This window comes from Podarcis pityusensis (assembly GCF_964106645.2).
Source record: "Podarcis pityusensis genome assembly, chromosome: 3".
NCBI lineage: Eukaryota > Metazoa > Chordata > Lepidosauria > Squamata > Lacertidae > Podarcis > Podarcis pityusensis.
Genome location: NC_138026.1, coordinates 53188763 through 53207733, shown reverse-complemented (window position 1 = coordinate 53207733; position 18971 = coordinate 53188763). Strand labels below are relative to the sequence as shown.

At 40.7% G+C, this 18971-nt stretch overlaps 1 protein-coding gene across 1 annotated transcript in view; it reads left to right on the top strand.

The window, feature by feature from the left end:
* Window positions 1-17805, top strand: part of FRK (fyn related Src family tyrosine kinase) — a 39913-nt gene extending 22108 nt beyond the window's left edge. The window contains exons 4-8 of the mRNA XM_081000405.1: window positions 394-562; window positions 6509-6667; window positions 13259-13440; window positions 16197-16362; window positions 16743-17805. Coding sequence (XP_080856531.1) covers window positions 394-562; window positions 6509-6667; window positions 13259-13440; window positions 16197-16362; window positions 16743-16957 — 891 coding nt within the window. The 3' untranslated portion in view covers window positions 16958-17805. The remainder of the gene's footprint in view (window positions 1-393; window positions 563-6508; window positions 6668-13258; window positions 13441-16196; window positions 16363-16742) is intronic.
* The last annotated feature ends 1166 nt before the right edge of the window (window positions 17806-18971 follow it).

Here is an 18971-nt window from a genome sequence, read left to right as displayed (position 1 = left end):
AGTTCACACTGCAGGGGACCATTGTGGAACCAGGAAAAGGTACCAGCTCTTGATATCTTTGAAAGTGACGAAATGATGCTTCCCTGTTTTTTAAAAAATAAAAATAACATAGAAAATGGAAGTAGCTCTGGCCTTTAGGGTCTGCTGTCCAAAGCAATAGTTTCCCTCTGCTTCATCATTAAGACCGGACTTTCCTATTTTCATGGGAGGAAGTGCCATATAAAGAAGCACCTGGCTGCTTGTGGAAGTTCTCTTTGGTTTACTGCCCCCCGCATTCTGTTTAGCAGACACCCTCTTAAATCGGTATACTTGCATAGATACAGTTGTTTTGGGTTTGTTTTTTTTTAAAAGGAAAGCACATAATTTATGTGTGCCATTTTTATTCCTATGCAGACAGAAGTTCCAGCAACCTATGATTTGTCATACCAAACTGTGGATCAGTGGGAGATAGACCGAAATTCCTTACAGCTCTTAAAAAGACTAGGTTCTGGCCAGTTTGGCGAGGTCTGGGAAGGATTATGGAACAATACCACACCGGTGGCAATTAAGACGCTAAAACCAGGTATGTCGAAGAACACCTCTGACTATTTCACCCTCAAAATCTGCATAAAATCTAAATATAGTCTTGATTTCAGCAAGATTTAGATTTCCGGGTTGGCGCCTCCAGGCAATGGCGGAGTTCCTCCTATCGGGAGGAATTTGCTCCGCGAAAATTAGGGTCTGACCGCCACGGCGAAGGCAGAGACCCACTGAAATCACAGGCGGGAGAAGCCTGTGAACTTGGGATTCGGCTGGCACCCTTTGCGCCTCCCCTACTCGCGGGGAAACCCTGATTTGGGGATCCGAAGCGAAGTGGGGTGAGTGGCGCGGTGCTTCAAATTGATTGCTTCTTTCACGGAGTGAAGCCACATCGCTGTTGCCGGAGAGCGCTGACTTTTTCCTGTGGACAATTGGATTTTAAACAACTACCCGTGAGTAGAACGGAAAATTAGATCCTTAAATTCATTAATTTGGCATCGAAACGGGAAGGTTCTAAATAGGAAGTCCGCCTTCCTTTTTTGTAAACAGATTGAAGCAAAGAAGTTGCAAGTTAAAGCCTTGGAAAGTTTATTTTTGTAAAGGATTAAATCTCCATCGGTTAAAACTATTAAACCCCCCTTGGAAGCAGGAGAAGAGGGGGGAAATTTTGGACCTAGTGAGCCTGCAGGAGAGAGTGAAAAACCAAATTACCACTGCTCCAAACCTGGAAACGGGCTGCCAGAAAGAGTGATGTTTTTTGACAGCTAGCAATAAGAGAAATATATTGTTTCCATTGTACTCATCTGCATTTAAAAAGTAGGAAAAGAAACTATCTTTATAGTTTAAACTGTGTTTGAAAGGATTGATACAAGTGGAGACTGTTTCCCTCTAGAGGGAGATTTTGAAACTGTTACAAGAGTGGAGCTGGGGTTTTTATAGTTGCAAGATAAGAACTGTGTGAAATAGAGATCGACCTTGGACTTTAAGAATGTTGACAGAAGGAGCCTTAGTGACTGTATTATGTAAGATAAGCTATTCGTTGGAACAGCTCCACAAGAAGATGGACGCTATGAATACCAAACTTGAGAACTTGGGACAAAAAGTGACTAATTTGGAACAAAAAGTGACCATTAATACAGAAATTGTTCAGGATTTGACACAGGAACCTACCTTGACAGGACAAACTGGGGAGAAGACGAAGGAGAATGTTGGTGTTGTTAAACCTAAAATAATACAAGTGGAAGCCCCAGTTTTACAGAGGTAAACTGAGGACTATAAGTGGAGGCCTTTTATGAATGAATATAGAAAAAGTCAGAATTTGAAGATTAGAGCCCTGTTTGGATTGAAGAAGGAAGGTTGGATAGACTCTTTCATGCAGAGATTTACTGACCTTTGGGTCCTGAATCTGGGTCAGGAGGTGATTGGAGTTGTGGGGGCCTTTGGATCTGGAGGAGCCTTGAAACATGATTTGAGATATTGTATGGACACTGGTTTTAGCTGTGGAGAGTTGGTTGGTCTGTCGAGAGGGAATGGGGGCATGGTTGGGTCGGGGGCCCCCCAAGACCTGCGCTTCAGCACCCTCAGCATCAAAGAATATGAAGAAAAACTGCAGAAGGGACTTGGAAAAGACTTAAGAGCCTCGGACAGAAGATCTCCAGGTTGATGAACTATATGGAATGGACGGAAATGACTGGCAGAATCCGAGACCAGGGAGAAGAGATGGTGGTTGAAGATTGGGAAAGTTTAAAGTTTATATATAGAAATATTGTAAATTTAATGAGTGTTAGAAAATTGTTGGAATGAAATTTTATGGCTTTAGCAGAAATGTTATAAGGAGTTAGGTATAAATAAGTATTTCAGTATTAATGGAAAAGAAGGTACAAAATATGTTAAGATATTCATAATGATAAAAATAGAGAAAGATGGAAAGGAATTGCTGAAACAAGTAATAGAAGTGGAATACAAAAAGGGAGGTGAGAGGAGGTCGATGAAATAAGGGAATGAAAGATAGAGTAATGAAATGGTATGATATATGTTTTTAAATTGTTGTTCTTTAGTTTAGTGTGTTACGGTTGTGTTTTGTATTGCTTATTGTATTGTATTGTATTGTATTGTATTGTATTGTATTGTTTTTTCTTTTCTTTCTATTTTTTTCTTCTCTGCTTTATTTTGTCTTTTTCTTTCGCCTATTTTCTTTTTTATTTTCTTGTAAGTTTTAAAAGCAATAAAGATTATTAAAAAAAAAAAAAGATTTCAGCAATATTTACTTCAATGTATGGGTGGTTGAGAGCACTGACAAACAAACTGAAAATGCTATTTGTAGCCCTCATTGTGTATACTGCATTTCCTGCTCATTCAAACATTGAATTCGATTATTCTCCTAGCAATTTTTATTTTGTTTTTGGTGCAAAAGATCTTACACAATCAAGAACGAAGGACAAATAGATTCACTGTGGGAGTAGATGATGAAAATAAAACTGGTTCATCTTCTGCTCATGGCAGATATTATTTTAAAGCATATAATGGTTCTTTTTCTTTATGTTCTTTAAAATGCACCCAGAATCGCAGCTATTTACTGTTGAGATTAATTTCGATCAGTCTATTTCCTCCATTCTTTTAAAAGCTCTTATGTACAAGGATATCAGTCTGAAGTGCCTTCTTAGATATGTGCATGAGCTTTTGCAAAGCCAGAGGGGCTTTTTTCAGTTCTCTATCCAAGCAACAATTTTTCCTTCTTGTCTTGTGTTGTGAGTGCCTTTTTAAACTTAGGGGAGTGAAAGCTTGTGATGCAATATGACGTCTGGAAAAAATATCCACTACAATCCTTTTTTTTGATTTTAGGGGATTTCTCTGAACCTGGTGGGGCGAGGGCTCATTTGGGCTCATTCACCTATTTGATAATCATACGTTTGGGGAATCTAGTTGCTTCATTGGTTGCAATTTTCAGTTTTGCCAGTTATTTAGCCATGCACTAAATAGCATAAAGCAAGCCACTTTCCCAGTTACGAAGTAACAATATACCACACATAAGGATAAATGAGAGAAGCTTGCAAACACCATGTGGCATTTACTAGGACTAATACTGGTATAAGGCAGCTGTGATCATTTGCACTTACATAGCATCAGTGTCAACAGATAATGATTTTAGGAATGCAGTATAATAGTGTTGTGCAATTGTATCTGCATTCTCTATTCAACAGACAACATCTTCTACTTATGTAGTTACTTATTCTCGAAAACCTAATAAAAAACATTCCAAAAAAGGTGGAAATGGAAAAACAAATGCTAATGTAGCCATTTCTAGTGGCATCCCTAAACATGCCACCCATCAATCATGACATTGTGCACTGATGTTGTTCCCCATGCAAATAAGGAACCAATCAACACATAGCTGCAACATCATGATTATATTGGCCTAGAGCAGGGGTGGGAAATATCAGGCCTGTGGACTTCTCAGTGTGGCCCCCACAACTCTCCCCAAACCACTCACTCCAAACCAAACCCTTCACTGGTACAGCTTTTGCACCCTCCAGAATTGCTTATGCTGGAGTGTGTCATTGAACTCTGATAATGCTTCTTGTTTGCCTGGATGGTAAGTAGAGAGGGGTATCTGACTGTGTGGAGCCCATTATAGTTTCCAATTCCTCTCAATCATAAATTCTCTTAGATCTATTTGCAGTGCTAAAATGTGATTAGTGACATGACATTTTGCGGCAGAGCAATGGTGCAACTGAAGCTAGTGGCCACAGGATTTCACTTTAGTTTTTATTAAAGAGAAAAGCAAATAGCCACTGTCCTTTGAAAAAAATATCACCTGAATACTGACAAGATTTACTTAAATTCTCCTGGCAATATATGGTACATGGGGAATTTGAAAGTAATATCAGATGTATTTGTTCAAACCATGTATATCACGTGTTGTCTTTTAAAAATTGATTGTATTAACAGGCCTGGGAAAAACATCTATTTGTTTTAATTCATGTCTTTAAAGCACTTAGAGCACTTTATTTACAACTTATCATAAATATTTTTTTAAATTTATTTTCATGTTGGCAGATGATTGGAAAGGCACCCGTCAAAGACTTGTTGAAATATATGGCCTTTATTGTACACAGTGTTGGTCTATTATACAAGTGTAATAATAAAATATTTATTGTGAAGTAGGAGAGGAAACAATTTATGCATTTAATAAAAGATCGCATAGGGAAATTATTTCTAGGAACACTGATGGTTGCAATGTTGTACAATTAAAGAGTTTCATAAGATAAAACTGCATTTACTCCAAACCATCCTCCCTACCCAAGATTGGTTAAAAATTGATCTTTGATCCTGCAAATGCTGGATTAAAAGTCTAAATGATTAGTCTGCAGCCTCTACATTTTAGAAAGGGCTTCAATTAACCTCACAGAGAGAGGCACAAGATTCCTAATTAAACTGGCAGCAATCTTCATAAAAGCAATGCAGTCCCATGAAGCATTAAGATATTTTATTAATACATCCATGTTGGGTTTTTATACCCCCCCCAAAAAAATGCTGCCAGATGCATTTGTAAGACAGGTTCACCCATCATGTTGTAACAGCTATTTATATGTACGTTGGCACCAGCTCTGCTGCTGGATGCAATTGCTGTTGAATATTTTCCAGAAGCCCTTTAATTTTCCAGAAGCTCTTGTAAGAAAGAGGTGGGTGGGTTTCAGACAAAATCATGCCTTGTGAGAGTAGGCTGCATTCCATACTGACTGTCCGATGGATATTTAGCTAGAGACATGACCAGAACAACACTCTCCTTCTTGTGTTACCCATTAACTGGTATTTAGACTGCCTCTGACACTGGAGCCAATGGTGCCATCACAACTAGTTGCCATGAATATCTGTATCTATTGAATCCCCCTTTAAAGCTGTCCAAGTAATTGGTGCTCACTGCATTGTGTAGCAAATTTCCCGGTTTAATTAACTGTGCTGCGTGAAGAACTAATTCCTTTTGTCTGTGCTGAATCTCTGTTCACTTTTATTGGTTGATCCCAAGTTATAGTATGATGCAGAAGGGAGGAAACAACTTTTCCCTACCAACCTTCTCCACACTTTCCCATCATTTTATATACCTCCATCTTGTCCCCTCCCTTAATCACCTTTTCCTACTGAGCTGTAAAGCCCCAAATGTTACAACCTTTTCCGATAATGGCATTTTTCTAGCCCCCTGATCATTTTGGTTGCCTTTTTCTGCTATTCAATGTTCTTTTTGAGGGGTGGGGACAAGAAGTGTACAGTTTTCTGAGTGTGGTTGCACCATAAATTTGCATGAAGGCAAACTGGCACTTTTATTTTCTATTGACTGCCAGCATTGAGTTTAGTATAGTATTGCATTTTCCCTTCTATAGCGGCACTACTTTTATAAGTCCTTTTCAAGTCTTAACTCCGTCTGGCAAGTTTACTGCATGATAGGTGCATCAGAACCTTGTGTTTTGCCCCTTTGCTGATAAGGTCAATAATTCTAAGTAATAAACATGCTCTATTCCAAGGTATAATGAGCTTCAACAATGTAGCTTGGAAGAGGCGAATCATTATTGCTTGGGTTTGTACCTAGAGGGATTGATCTGATGCAGGGAACTTAAGATGTTGGAAATTATTGCACTGTTTCTAATCATGGTTACATTTCTAGTATCCGGGAGCAGCAGTTAAACCAATAAAACATTGTGACTACCATTTCAGTCATAAAATGACCAATAGCCTTTATGATGGGCAAAATAACCCGCTATCTACTGTTATTAGAGTTATTATTTTTGTATTAAAGCCAGGGAAAATTACAAAACCTGTGTTCTCCTTTGTCATTTCACTTGCATGAATTCCTTACTTGAATTTGCACTGATGTACATCATACTTTGCAAAGCGAAAGGCAGCAGCGCTCGTCATTTACACAAGACTGCGGGGCAGACAAGGATGGCCCTTAATAACAGGGGCTAATTTTCTTTTGTTGCTGTTCTCATTTCAGGTTCAATGGATCCAAAAGACTTCCTCAGGGAAGCACAGATAATGAAGAATCTGAGACACCCAAAGCTCATACAGCTCTATGCTGTTTGCACTTTAGAGGATCCAATTTATATTATTACAGAACTGATGAGACATGGAAGTCTGCTAGAATACCTCCAGAGTGAGTAGGAAACATTTCATTTAGCAATACTGTGTACTGCTTGTAGTATAGCAAATGCGCTAATAAAAAAGAGACGGAAAAGAGATGAGCAGCTCAATAAACTCTGACTGGCTGTAGAGATTGGTGGGGAAGCCACAAAATGGCCAGGTGGTCTTTTTCTATGTTTAGATAGACGATTTACATTTTTAAATTTATTTATTTTTTCTTCACAGTTCTTACATTTGAAACAATAAAAGAACTTTTATTCCAAAACATTTGGAATAAATCAAATTATCCCTTTCTCTTACCCATCCATCCCTTTTTGGTGGGAATGTTTTTTCATATGTGTTGGGCATGTGAAAAGATTACGGCCTCGGTCCAGTATACCTGAAGGAGCGTCTCCACCCCATCGTTCAGCCCGGACACTGAGGTCCAGCTCCGAGGGCCTTCTGGCGGTTCCCTCACTGCCAGAAGTGAGGTTACAGGAAACTGGGCAGAGGGCAATCTTGATGGTGGCCCCCGCCCTGTGGAACACCCTCCTACCAGATGTCAAAGGAAAAACAACTACCAGACTTTTAGAAGACATCTAAAGGTGTCTTCTAGCCCTGTTTAGGAAGCTTTTAATATCTGAAGGACTATTGTATTTTAATATTTTGTTGGAAGCCGCCCAGAGTGGCTGGGGAAACCCAGCCAGATGGGCGGGGTATAAATTATTATTATTATTATTATTATTATTATTATTATTATTATTATTATTGATACTGGGAAATGATTTATAATGAGATGAAAAAATGTTTAAAACAACCTTCCCAAAAAGACCGGAAGCATTTTTGTTAGGAACGGTGCAGTCAGAAGTTGCCAAGTGTTAGAGAACCCTATATATGTACGCAACAATGGTGGTTTGCATTCTGTTAGCCCAAAAATGGAAAGTGAGAGAGGTCCCGAGTAACGCTGGCAACTTAAGCCAATAGAATATGCAGAACTAGCAGGTTTAACTAAGACAAAGAGAGCAAGAAAAATATCTATTTAAAGAGGAATGGAATTTTTTTGCTGAATGTATGGAAAATAACTACACATTTGAAAACGCTGGTAGCATTTAGATAGATTCAACAGTTTAATAACTAATTGAGTGATGTAAAATTGGAAAACTGACAAAAATGGACATTGTAAAATATGCAGGCATAATAGGTAAACAAAATGAACCAGGGAAGGGGAAGAAGAGAAGTCATGGAATATATGGTACTATGTAAATGTTTATTTTGAGATGTTAAACGAAAAAATATTTTTAAAAACCAAATAGTGTTAAAAGAGAAGAGTGAAAGAGAGAACAGAAAAGAGAAGCGGCTTAGTCATGCTGCCACATGACCTGGAAGCTGTACGCCGGCTCCCTCGGCCAATAAAGCGAGATGAGCGCTGCAACCCCAGAGTTGGTCACGACTGGACCTAATGGTCAGGGGTCCCTTTACACACACACACACACACACACACACACACGGGGTCTGTTGTCAAAATTCTTCATTAGCTGCTGCCAGGTAAACAGATGTTCCACATTCCTTCTCAATCACCAAAGAACCCTGTCAAAAACCTCCAAGCTTCTCCCGATGTTCTGCTTTCATTTGGGTCACTCTTTCATTGGCTGCAGGGGTCATAGAATCATAGAATCATAGAGTTGGAAGAGACCACAAGGGCCATCGAGTCCAACCCCCTGCCAAGCAGGAAACACCATCAGAGCACTCCTGACATATGGTTGTCAAGCCTCTGCTTAAAGACCTCCAAAGAAGGAGACTCCACCACACTCCTTGGCAGCAAATTCCACTGTCGAACAGCTCTTACTGTCAGGAAGTTCTTCCTAATGTTTAGGTGGAATCTTCTTTCTTGTAGTTTGGATCCATTGCTCCGTGTCCGCTTCTCTGGAGCAGCAGAAAACAACCTTTCTCCCTCCTCTATGTGACATCCTTTTATATATTTGAACATGGCTATCATATCACCCCTTAACCTCCTCTTCTCCAGGCTAAACATGCCCAGCTCCCTTAGCCGTTCCTCATAAGGCATCGTTTCCAGGCCTTTGACCATTTTGGTTGCCCTCCTCTGGACACGTTCCAGTTTGTCAGTGTCCTTCTTGAACTGTGGTGCCCGGAACTGGACACAGTACTCCAGGTGAGGTCTGACCAGAGCAGAATACAGTGGCACTATTACTTCCCTTGATCTAGATGCTATACTCCTATTGATGCAGCCCAGAATTGCATTGGCTTTTTTAGCTGCCGCGTCACACTGTTGGCTCATGTCAAGTTTGTGGTCAACCTAGATCCTAGATCCTTTTCACATGTACTGCTCTCAAGCCAGGTGTCCCCCATCTTGTATTTGTGCCTCTCATTTTTTTTTGCCCAAGTGCAATACTTTACATTTCTCCCTGTTAAAATTCATCTTGTTTGTTTTGGCCCAGTTCTCTAATCTGTCAAGGTCATTTTGAAGTGTGATCCTGTCCTCTGGGGTGTTAGGCACCCCCCCAGTTTGGTGTCATCTGCAAATTTGATCAGGATGCCCTTGAGTCCATCATCCAAGTCGTTGATAAAGATGTTGAATAAGACCGGGCCCAAGACAGAACCCTGTGGCACCCCACTAGTCACTCTTCTCCAGGATGAAGAGGAACCATTGATGAGCACCCTTTGGGTTCGGTCAGTCAGCCAGTTACAAATCCACTGAGTGGCAGCATAGTCAAGACCGCATTTTACCAGCTTCTTTACAAGAATAGACAAGTGATCTGTAGCTGGTCTTGTTCCATTTTCGCAAGATCCATCCCTTGGCCATCAGCACTGCCCTTTGAACCCAAGCTGCTTGAGTCTTACTTAATCCCTGCATCTGAGGAGTGTAGCTTACAAATACAGGGGTGGATTTTGAATATTGCATTAGGTTCAGGAGCCTGCAGACGTGAGCCCAAACTACAGTGCTGAATGGCGCTGGAGCTCTACAGCCCCAAAACTTACCTTTGCAAGCAAGAACTGCTCTTATTTCTTTTGCAAGCAGCATAACTTCACTGAGATTGCTGGAATGCGTTGTGAGGATGATATTGCACCTTGTTTGCTTTTTCTTTCCGGTACATGGTTATCCCATCACAGATGGTCTGTAAAATGCATGCAGGTTTAAGGTAAAGGTAAAGGGACCCCTGACCATTAGGTCCAGTCGTGACCGACTCTGGGGTTGTGGCGCTCATCTCGCTTTATTTGCCGAGGGAGCCGGTGTACAGCTTCCGGGTCATGTGGCCAGCTTGACTAAGCCGCTTCTGGTGAACCAGAGCAGCGCACAGAAACGCTGTTTACCTTCCCGCCAGAGCGGTACCTATTTATCTACTTGCACTTTGATGTGCTTCTGAACTGCTAGGTTGGCAGGAGCAGGGACCGAGCAACGGGAGCTCACCCCGTCGCGGGGATTCGTACCGCCGACCTTCTGATTGGCAAGACCTAGGCTCTGTGGTTTAACCTACAGCGCCACCCGCATCCCCGCATGCAGGTTTAAGTACTGATTAATTGACTACTTTTCCTTAACATGTAGCAGATTTAAAATAGATTAACAGGAAATGATCTGTGGGGTAGTTTTCAAAGGCAAGTGTAATGACCGATTTGGACTTTTCATTTTATTTCTTATCCACATTTCTGTATTTCTGTTTATATATATTCTATCCCCACAACACCCCTAAGGTAGTTTAGATGAAGAAATTCTAAGAATTAAGCAGGGATTTGAATCCAGATCTTCCTGGTCTTGAGTCCAGTTCTCACATCACTGTTTGCACAATACTTCGGCCTATCACTTGAACGTGCATTTGTGGAAAAAGTTGTTTTCATCACATGGAAAGAGTCATCACATGGAAAGAGGTGATGAGAGTGAAGCCTTTTCTTCATGCTGTGTTTAAAAGGTTTTGGATGGTGCACCCTTGTGAGTCATATTGTTTGAACTGTTTGTCAAACAGTGCTGTGAAAGTATCTGTATTACGGTGTGTTCTTTCCTTGTCACCGAGATAGCATAACTACCCCCTCCACACCTGTGATTAGATATGAAGGCTTCCAAATCAAAGCATGTAACTTTTAAGTATGCTTGGGCCTTGTCAGCTCATATTTTAGATATCAAGGTCTTCTACGCTTGTCTGTCCTGTCAGAGAGGTGTGTTGTCTTCATAAGAGACGTGTGGTTGCCTTGAAAATTACAGGAGAGTCATTGTACAAACAAAAGATAAAAACAAAGACAAATAGCCCGTGAATAGATGTGCTCAGGAGCAGTTCTGACGCTGTTCTTTCAGAATTTGGATTAGACATAATAGTAGTCTCTATAAAACATTGCCTTTTAGGACTTAAAGTTCATGTGTAGAGAAAATGCATGGGGTGTGCAAGCTCAATCCCCCCCCCCAAAAAAAACAATTGTTTCCATTGTCCTCCGACACGTGGAGGGTGACTGTGCAAAGTGGAAAGCCTTCTGAGTTTATGGAGGCCCTGCAACCATTTTAGAAGCCTGGTTCTCTAAAATTCAGGGGTAGCCACAAGGACAAAGGAGAGGCCTTGGGGGACCTGTCCTTAACTAGTAATGATGCTCCTAGACATGCTAGTAGCATCTGCAGCTTTCTGTGCCTTCTGAACTGAGCTGAGAAGCAGATAAAAAAACTTCACATTTTATGCTCCTTGGGACCTAGTTCTGATTCAGGTACTGTACTATAATGCTTGGCAAGAAATTATACTTCTGCAAATGGCCAGAAGCATAGCTTCATGTACGCCGAGTCCTTTTCTTTGTGAAGTAAGTTCTGGTTATTCCTTATCCCTTCTTAAATGCAAGTAATGGGGGGAGTTGCTTGGGGATGTGGACATAACTAGCCAGAGAGGGAAGCTAGCAAGTGGGAATGGGGCTTGCAGCATTTCAAACCAGACCGAAATTTCCGGGACCAACTTGAACCAGGTGACACTTTTTGAATCTGTGGGGCAATTATATTCCATTGCCCCCATTACAATTTTGTCCCATGTATACTGAAGAAGGGACGCGGGTGGCGCTGTGGGTTAAACCACAGAGCCTAGAACTTACCGATCAGAAGGTTGGCGGTTCAAATCCCCACGATGGGGTGAGCTCCCGTTGCTCGGTCCCAGCTCCTGCCAACCTAGCAGTTCATGCTGGCCACATGACCTGGAAGCTGTACACCGGCTCCCTTGGCCAATAAAGCGAGATGAGCGCCGCAACCCCAGAGTCGGTCATGACTGGACCTAATGGTCAGGGGTCCCTTTACCTTTACGTATACTGAAGAAACTCAAGAATTTCCAGACAATGTATTTTCTCACGAAGATGAACTTTTCATTTACCGTAAGTCTCCACATGTGGATCCATGTGGTAACGGAAGTAAAATGCAGCCCTGCTAAATTGCCATCCCGTTGTATGACTTTCAGGGAAAACTAACTTTCATGCTCAGAGACGAGTAATGCCGCAGCAGTGCGTGCACATCCTTAAAGCCCAAACCTTTAAATCACATAAGCAATACTATGAAGCAGACAATTTTCTCATGAGATCTGTAGGCTGGGCCGAAAGTAAATACATGAAACATCACTACTTTGTGGATGTGCAAACAGTTATTGATGGAAAAGCTACAGAGGAAAAGTTGCTTCTGCAGTGTGCAGAATGTATAGCAAAGAGTAAGTTGCATTTCAAGGTGAAATAAAATTGCCATTAGAAAGACACAGTGATAGATATTTCAGATTCTTGTTACAATAGGACAAATACTCTCAATTAGGTAATGGTTGTCAAGGAGAGCCTATGCAGGTTTCTGTTCGCTATGGAGACCTTGCCTTACATAATACGGTGTTTGTAATGTTTCATCTAGACTAGAAGATAAATCTTAACAGTTGTTGAGCAGCACAGTCCTATCCATGCTTATTCACAAGCAAGTGTTATTTATTTCATTGGGACAAGGCTTGTGGTTTCCACAAGCGATGTTAAGATTGTCAGTTTCCTCATTTGGTCTTGCAGTGCGCTACTTGTGCCTGCCAGAGAGAAATGATAGAAAATTGGCATTCTAGGGAATGATTTTTTTTCTTTGTTTGACAGATGTGGCAAGGGAGACTCTAAATGTGTGGGACTAGGGCCTTGAGTGGCTGCCTTTGGGCACATACCAGGGGAAGGATAGTATCTGGGGGGATCTGAGTCAGAGTCCTGGAGCCTATGTTTCATTGAGGATAGCATGAGGAACAGCAGGTGGAATATACTTGCTCCTGATGTTATTATATTCCATATGAAATTTTGCATTTTGTATAGCCAATATTATACTGTATATGCTGCATTGTAATTGCAATAGAAAAGTAGAACAAAAGTAGAGTAAATACAATAAAAACCCAGCATCACATCCATGAGAATTTCACTGTCGTCTTCTCTCTCCTGTGCTAATTTTACAATGCAAATCTTTTCTCTATATTTGATGGATAATGGGGGAAAGTGTTGAAAAGCTTTCCAAAGTAGCACTAATACAATCCTTGACTTTGTTTTCCAAAATCACATTGCCGTCCCTGCTGACTAGCTGTCTCAGGCCTTGTATATACATAACATGTATATACATATGTGCATGTATAATCAGCTTACAATTTATTCACAGATGATGCAGGAACCAGGATCCGTTTGCCACAACAGGTGGACATGGCTGCTCAGGTTGCCTCAGGAATGGCTTATCTTGAATCTCAGAACTACATTCACCGTGACTTGGCAGCCAGAAATGTCCTTGTCGGTGATCACAATGTTTACAAAGTGGCAGATTTTGGACTTGCACGAGTTTTCAAGGTAGGCTGTACAGTGGTACCTCGCAAGACGAATGCCTCGCAAGACAAAAAACTCGCTAGACGAAAGGGTTTTTTGTTTTTTGAGCTGCTTCGCAAGACGATTTTCCCTATGGGCTTGCTTCGCAAGACAGAAACGTCTTGCAAGTTTGTTTCCTTTTTCTTAACACCGTTAATACAGTTGCGACTTGACTTCGAGGAGCAACTCATAGAACGCGGTGTGGTAGCCTTTTTTGAGGTTTTTAAAGACTTTGGTGATTTTTGAAGCTTTTCCAAAACTTTCCCGACACCGTGCTTCGCAAGACGAAAAAATCGCAAGACGACAAAACTCGTGGAACGAATTAATTTCGTCTTGCGAGGCACCACTGTAGTACAATTTCACAATTTACTTCAGTCACACTTCTTTATCCTGCTCCATGGTTAGTCATGATGCTGTTAATTTGAACTAGGTCTTTGAGAACCCCTGATTTGTTGAACGGTCTATTTGAATGTATTATCTTAATGTTGTTTTGTGTTTAAGTGATAGTTTTTTTGGGGGGTGTTGTTGTTTTATATTATTTCTTTGTCACTGTATATCTTATATTATTACTTGTGAATCACTCTGTGATTTTTTTTATTTTAATGAAGAGTAGCCTGTGAATGAAATGATAATAACAGTAACATGGGAGTTCTTTTCTTTTTTAAAATCTGGGGATAAGTATACTCTTCCTTTGCTCTGTGTTTTTTAAAAAAATTGGTCCTGGAGATCAAGAAAATGAAATAAAGACATGCTGTTTGCAGCAGCACCTGCAGTCTTCATTTAAAAATTGAGAAGCATCCTAATGTTCTCCCAACTCTCAAGCAATAAAAGTCTTAGAAAATGGGTCTCAGGAAGGAAACAGACTAACCTCTGAAAACCTCAATTACAAGTAAACAATTCTCCATTTATTCTCCAATGCCTGTCAGCTTGCTTTGCCTAAATTAATTGGTGCCACTCTGAACCAATATATTAATTTAAATCTTTCCCAACTCTCAAGCAATAAAAGTCTTAGAAAACAGGTCTCAGGAAGGAAAGAGACTAACCCCTGAAAACCTCAATTACAAGTAAACAATTTTCCATTTATTCTCCGATGCCTGTCAGCTTACTTTGCCTAAATTAATCGGTGCCACTCTGAACCAATATATTAATTTAAATCTCTCACAGTCCGTATTTTTAGTCCTGGAACTGTTTAAGTGATGATTATCAAAGTCAATGGCCCTTGGGTGCCAGCAATTAATCACAAAACAAAGGTTCCTGAATGCATTAGCTCTCGCTGTCGCCTTGTCTTCTCACGGAAGGCCAGACATGAGTCCTGTGCCTCTGGTGCCAGTGGGAGGCTTGTGCTGCTGTCATTGCCAAATTCAGGATTCTCAGTGGTAGGCCCCAATTAATGACGGGCGTTTCAATATTGCATGTATGCTTGGCAAAACAAGGCCAAGGAATGAATGAATGAATGAAAAATTCTGTCTCCCTAGCTCTGGCTGGCAAGGCACATCTTTAAAATCCCATTGATTTTTGACATTGTGGTTAACAATGAATGAACAATTTTGTGATAATTAATATGAGGTTTATAACCTGTACTCTCCATGGAGCCCTAAAAAGGAGACAACAGCTTTTTAAAAGAAGGAAAATGCTATTTATTGGGTTGTATCCAGCACTCTGTATGCATGGTTCCACAGTGGGGACTCCCCATCACCTTCTGGAATTGGTTTGGAAAGTGCGCAGGTAGCTGGAAGGGATGGGGGGGATCATGGTGTCCATGTAAGTCTGTTGTTTCAGCTTGAATCCTAAGATAGGTTAACTTCCCAAGTGTGTCTGAGGAAACCTAGCTACATGGGTGGGGTATAAATAAAATATTATTATTATTATTATTATTATTTATTATTATTATTATTATTATTATTGAAGTTCATGAAAATAATGTTATCCATCCCCTCCCCCTGCTTACAGCTGGCTACTCCCCCCCCATTCAAAGTGTTTTCTTAGAACCCAAGCAACAGGTTTTTTAAAAATATAAATTGCAGCCAAGACCAAAAAAGCTTTTACTGTCACCGTGACCATCCTCACTTACCTCAAGTAGTGCCAGTCATGGGCCTAGTCCCCCTATAGCATGTATACCAGTTTTCCAGATTCTCCATCCTTCCATTCATTCCTGTTTTCTATCTTGAAGATCTTTTCCATCTCTCATTTGATGGGCACAGCTCCATCCATGCATATTTTAATCCCTCCATTTTTTTTGGCTGTTCCTAGAACTGAAACCACTGTATGGCTGCTAAATACTGCAATTTTTGCCCCAGTATTCCTTTTCCCACATTCTTGTGCCATTTTGATTGCTTCCAATCCCATCCCATTTCCCTGTGTATTTTTTTGAGGAACTGTACAGTTAGTCTTACTCCTTTCGTTATGTGGGGGTGAGAATATATTGTGACTTACGCAACCTTAACACCAGCAGTGGTGATTTCTTTGAGGGAAAGTGCTTCAATTGTAGTTTTTAGTCATCACAAAAAGGCATAGGGAAATTGAAGGGTGTCTTTTCATTAGGAAATTGAAGGATGTGTTTGAATCCATTTCAAATTTCAAGCTCCCTTGTGTTCTATGCAAAACAAAATGTATATAGAACCAAACATCCCCCCCCCCTGAAAGTACCTACCTGCTACACAGGCAGCTGTTGAAACCATCTAATCCTATAAATTCACTGTTTATATTCTGAAATTGTTGTTGTTGTTGTTTGCATATGATAGCTAGGAAATGAAAATGTGTACGAAGCCAAACATGAAACAAAACTGCCTGTGAAATGGACTGCTCCTGAAGCAATCCGCTCCAATAAGTTTAGCATCAAATCTGATGTCTGGTCATTTGGAATACTCCTGTTTGAAATAACCACATACGGAAAGATGCCTTATTCAGGTGAGTGCTCTGTTCAAAAGCAGTAATTGCAAAGACCCTTGGTGGGTCTTTCTGGTCCCCAGCCCCACTGAACTGAAGGATCCAGTCTTCCATGATTTTGCTTAGCTGGAACCAATTCAGTTTTCTGTGATTTCTTAGACAACTGGCTGTGCACCTAGGCTAATGTGCTAGGAAGGAAAGAAGGGAGTTAAAGATGCTGATTCTAGGTTCACACAGAGATTAAAAAGAATTAAGTGGAGGCTCCTATAAGAGAATGCATTATAGATTGATGATGCTTGTAGAATCACCACAGAGAATTCTCTGTATGAACTATCACTTTATACATGCTTTAGTTTCATCATCATCATCATCATTTATTATTGAAAACCATTCTGTTTTAGGTTTGACAGGCGTTCAAGTACTCCAGAAACTGGATCAAGGGTACAGAATCCCTCAACCAGAAAACTGTCCCCAAGAGCTGTATAACATCATGCTGCAATGCTGGAATGTTGAGCCCAAAGAACGACCCACCTTTGAAACGTTGCATTGGAAACTGGAAGATTATTATGACATGGATTCTACGTCCTATGCAGATGCAAGTGTTTTCATAAAATGAATGACATAATCTTGCTGCTGGTCATTTAAGTGAGGATGACACCCCCCAACTGTGTTCCTTTAGCAAATACGTTCCTTCTACATTATAATGTCAAATTGTAGAACATGTATTCATACACACAGACACACAATGGACCAAGGTGTGTGCAATATATATGCCTAACATCTCCTCAGTCTGTTTCTTCCATTGCCAATGAGAGCAATTTGGTTGTTAGGCTGCCAAGCCATCAATCTATGTAAAGCTGCTATCTCTCTGCAGCTTTTCCGAAGTAACTTTGGGAGCATTCTAACCTCAAAGTAGATGAATGGAGAGGTTAAAATAGTGATGAATAGTAAGGAATGAGTTCTTATTAAAACCTGTGACAATACGCCAAGATCTTGATGGCATCAGCTTGTCTTAATAGATTAAGCAAACTGAAAGGCAGGATTTCTTAAAATAACTTTTTGCTGTACAATGAAGTTTCTCTTCTATTTATTATTTAAACAGGAGATGGCAAAAAGCAGCAACAACACAAATCATAAACAGATAGCTTCTGCACAATAGGCAATAAAACACTGCACTTTTTATGTATAGAATTTGTTATTTGTTACTCTTCAGATTCCACTGCTTATCTGCTAAATCCCATCAATCAGTGATTATGAAGGAATGTGATTGCTGTTATGCACAGCAGGACCTGTGCATCAAGATGTTTTCCTTTTTCTCCTCTGAACATCCCATGGCTACAATTTTGGTAATGTTGCCTTGAGCGTCTTCATTGTATGTTAAATGTATGTTCGCTTGAGGGGGGGGGACTGATAGTAAATAGAAAATATAAACATTTGTCAGAAATAAAGTGATTATTGAAAGAAGGTCTGCGTTACGGTATGTTGATGAGCCAAAGATCATAAATGTATGTTTTCCTGTGAATTGCATTTGTGATACATGTGAACCCAGCATATGCCACTGCAGTAGATCCTTTATTTGTTTTAGGGCTCCATTCATTCATTCATTTTTGCATTTCTTCCAAGCAGTGCATTGAAATACTACGGAAGAAGTCCAATTGAACCCACTGATTATTTTGCTTTTATCTTCTCCATAGAACGCTATCCCTGTGTGGGCTTGCTGTGGACACCAGCAATACAACAGATCTGTTGATGTTTGCACCAGTGTTGAGTGGTTGGGCCCTTCATCCAAGGCTCCTATTTTATGCAGTGGCTATGGATAAAATAGACTGTATTTGTGGGAATATGGTAGCGCTCGAGTGCAATTCTGATAGTGACATCTGTTTTGTCCTGCCGTGGATGCCATTTGTTTAGAATGGTTGCCTATAAAATCTCTCTCTGTCTGTGTGTGTGTGTGTGTGTGTGTGTGTGTGTATGTATGATGTGCTTACTTTTTAAAGAAAGGAAATAATTTAAAATTGTTTATTGTTTACATCTTTGGGTGTTATTTTGGGCTGGATTGTTTTCTATACGCATATGCTGCAGTTGACTCCAAGGGATCCTCACACAACAGGGTTGATGTTGCCAGCCTTCATGCAACGTTTGCAGACATCTTTATAACACAGACGTGGTCTGCCAATGGGCCTGGTGCCTGAAGCCAGCTCCCTGTAGAGCACATCCCTGGGGATCCTGCAATCTTCTGTTGTATGTACACGACCAAAACAGCATAGACATCGCCCAGACAGGAATGGGAAGATGCTAGAAATGTGGACTTGGGAGAGGACATCCTAGTGGGTGTCAGTTGCCTATGACTCACTTCCATAAAGCAGTGTGCTCAGCATGAAAGCCTGGTAGAACGTTACCTTGGTATTGGACTTCAGCATCACATTCTCCCATACCCTTTTGGAGAGGTGAGCCATTGCCGTAGCTGCCTTGCCAATACGCTTGTCCAGCTCAGCATTGATGGAAAGGTTGCTGGTTATGGTGGAGCCCAGGTAGACAAAATTGTGTACCACTTCAAGAGTGTGGTCACCAGTGCTGATGTGTTGGTGATGCTCTGACCCAGGATGTTGGTCTGCATCAGGCTGATGAGG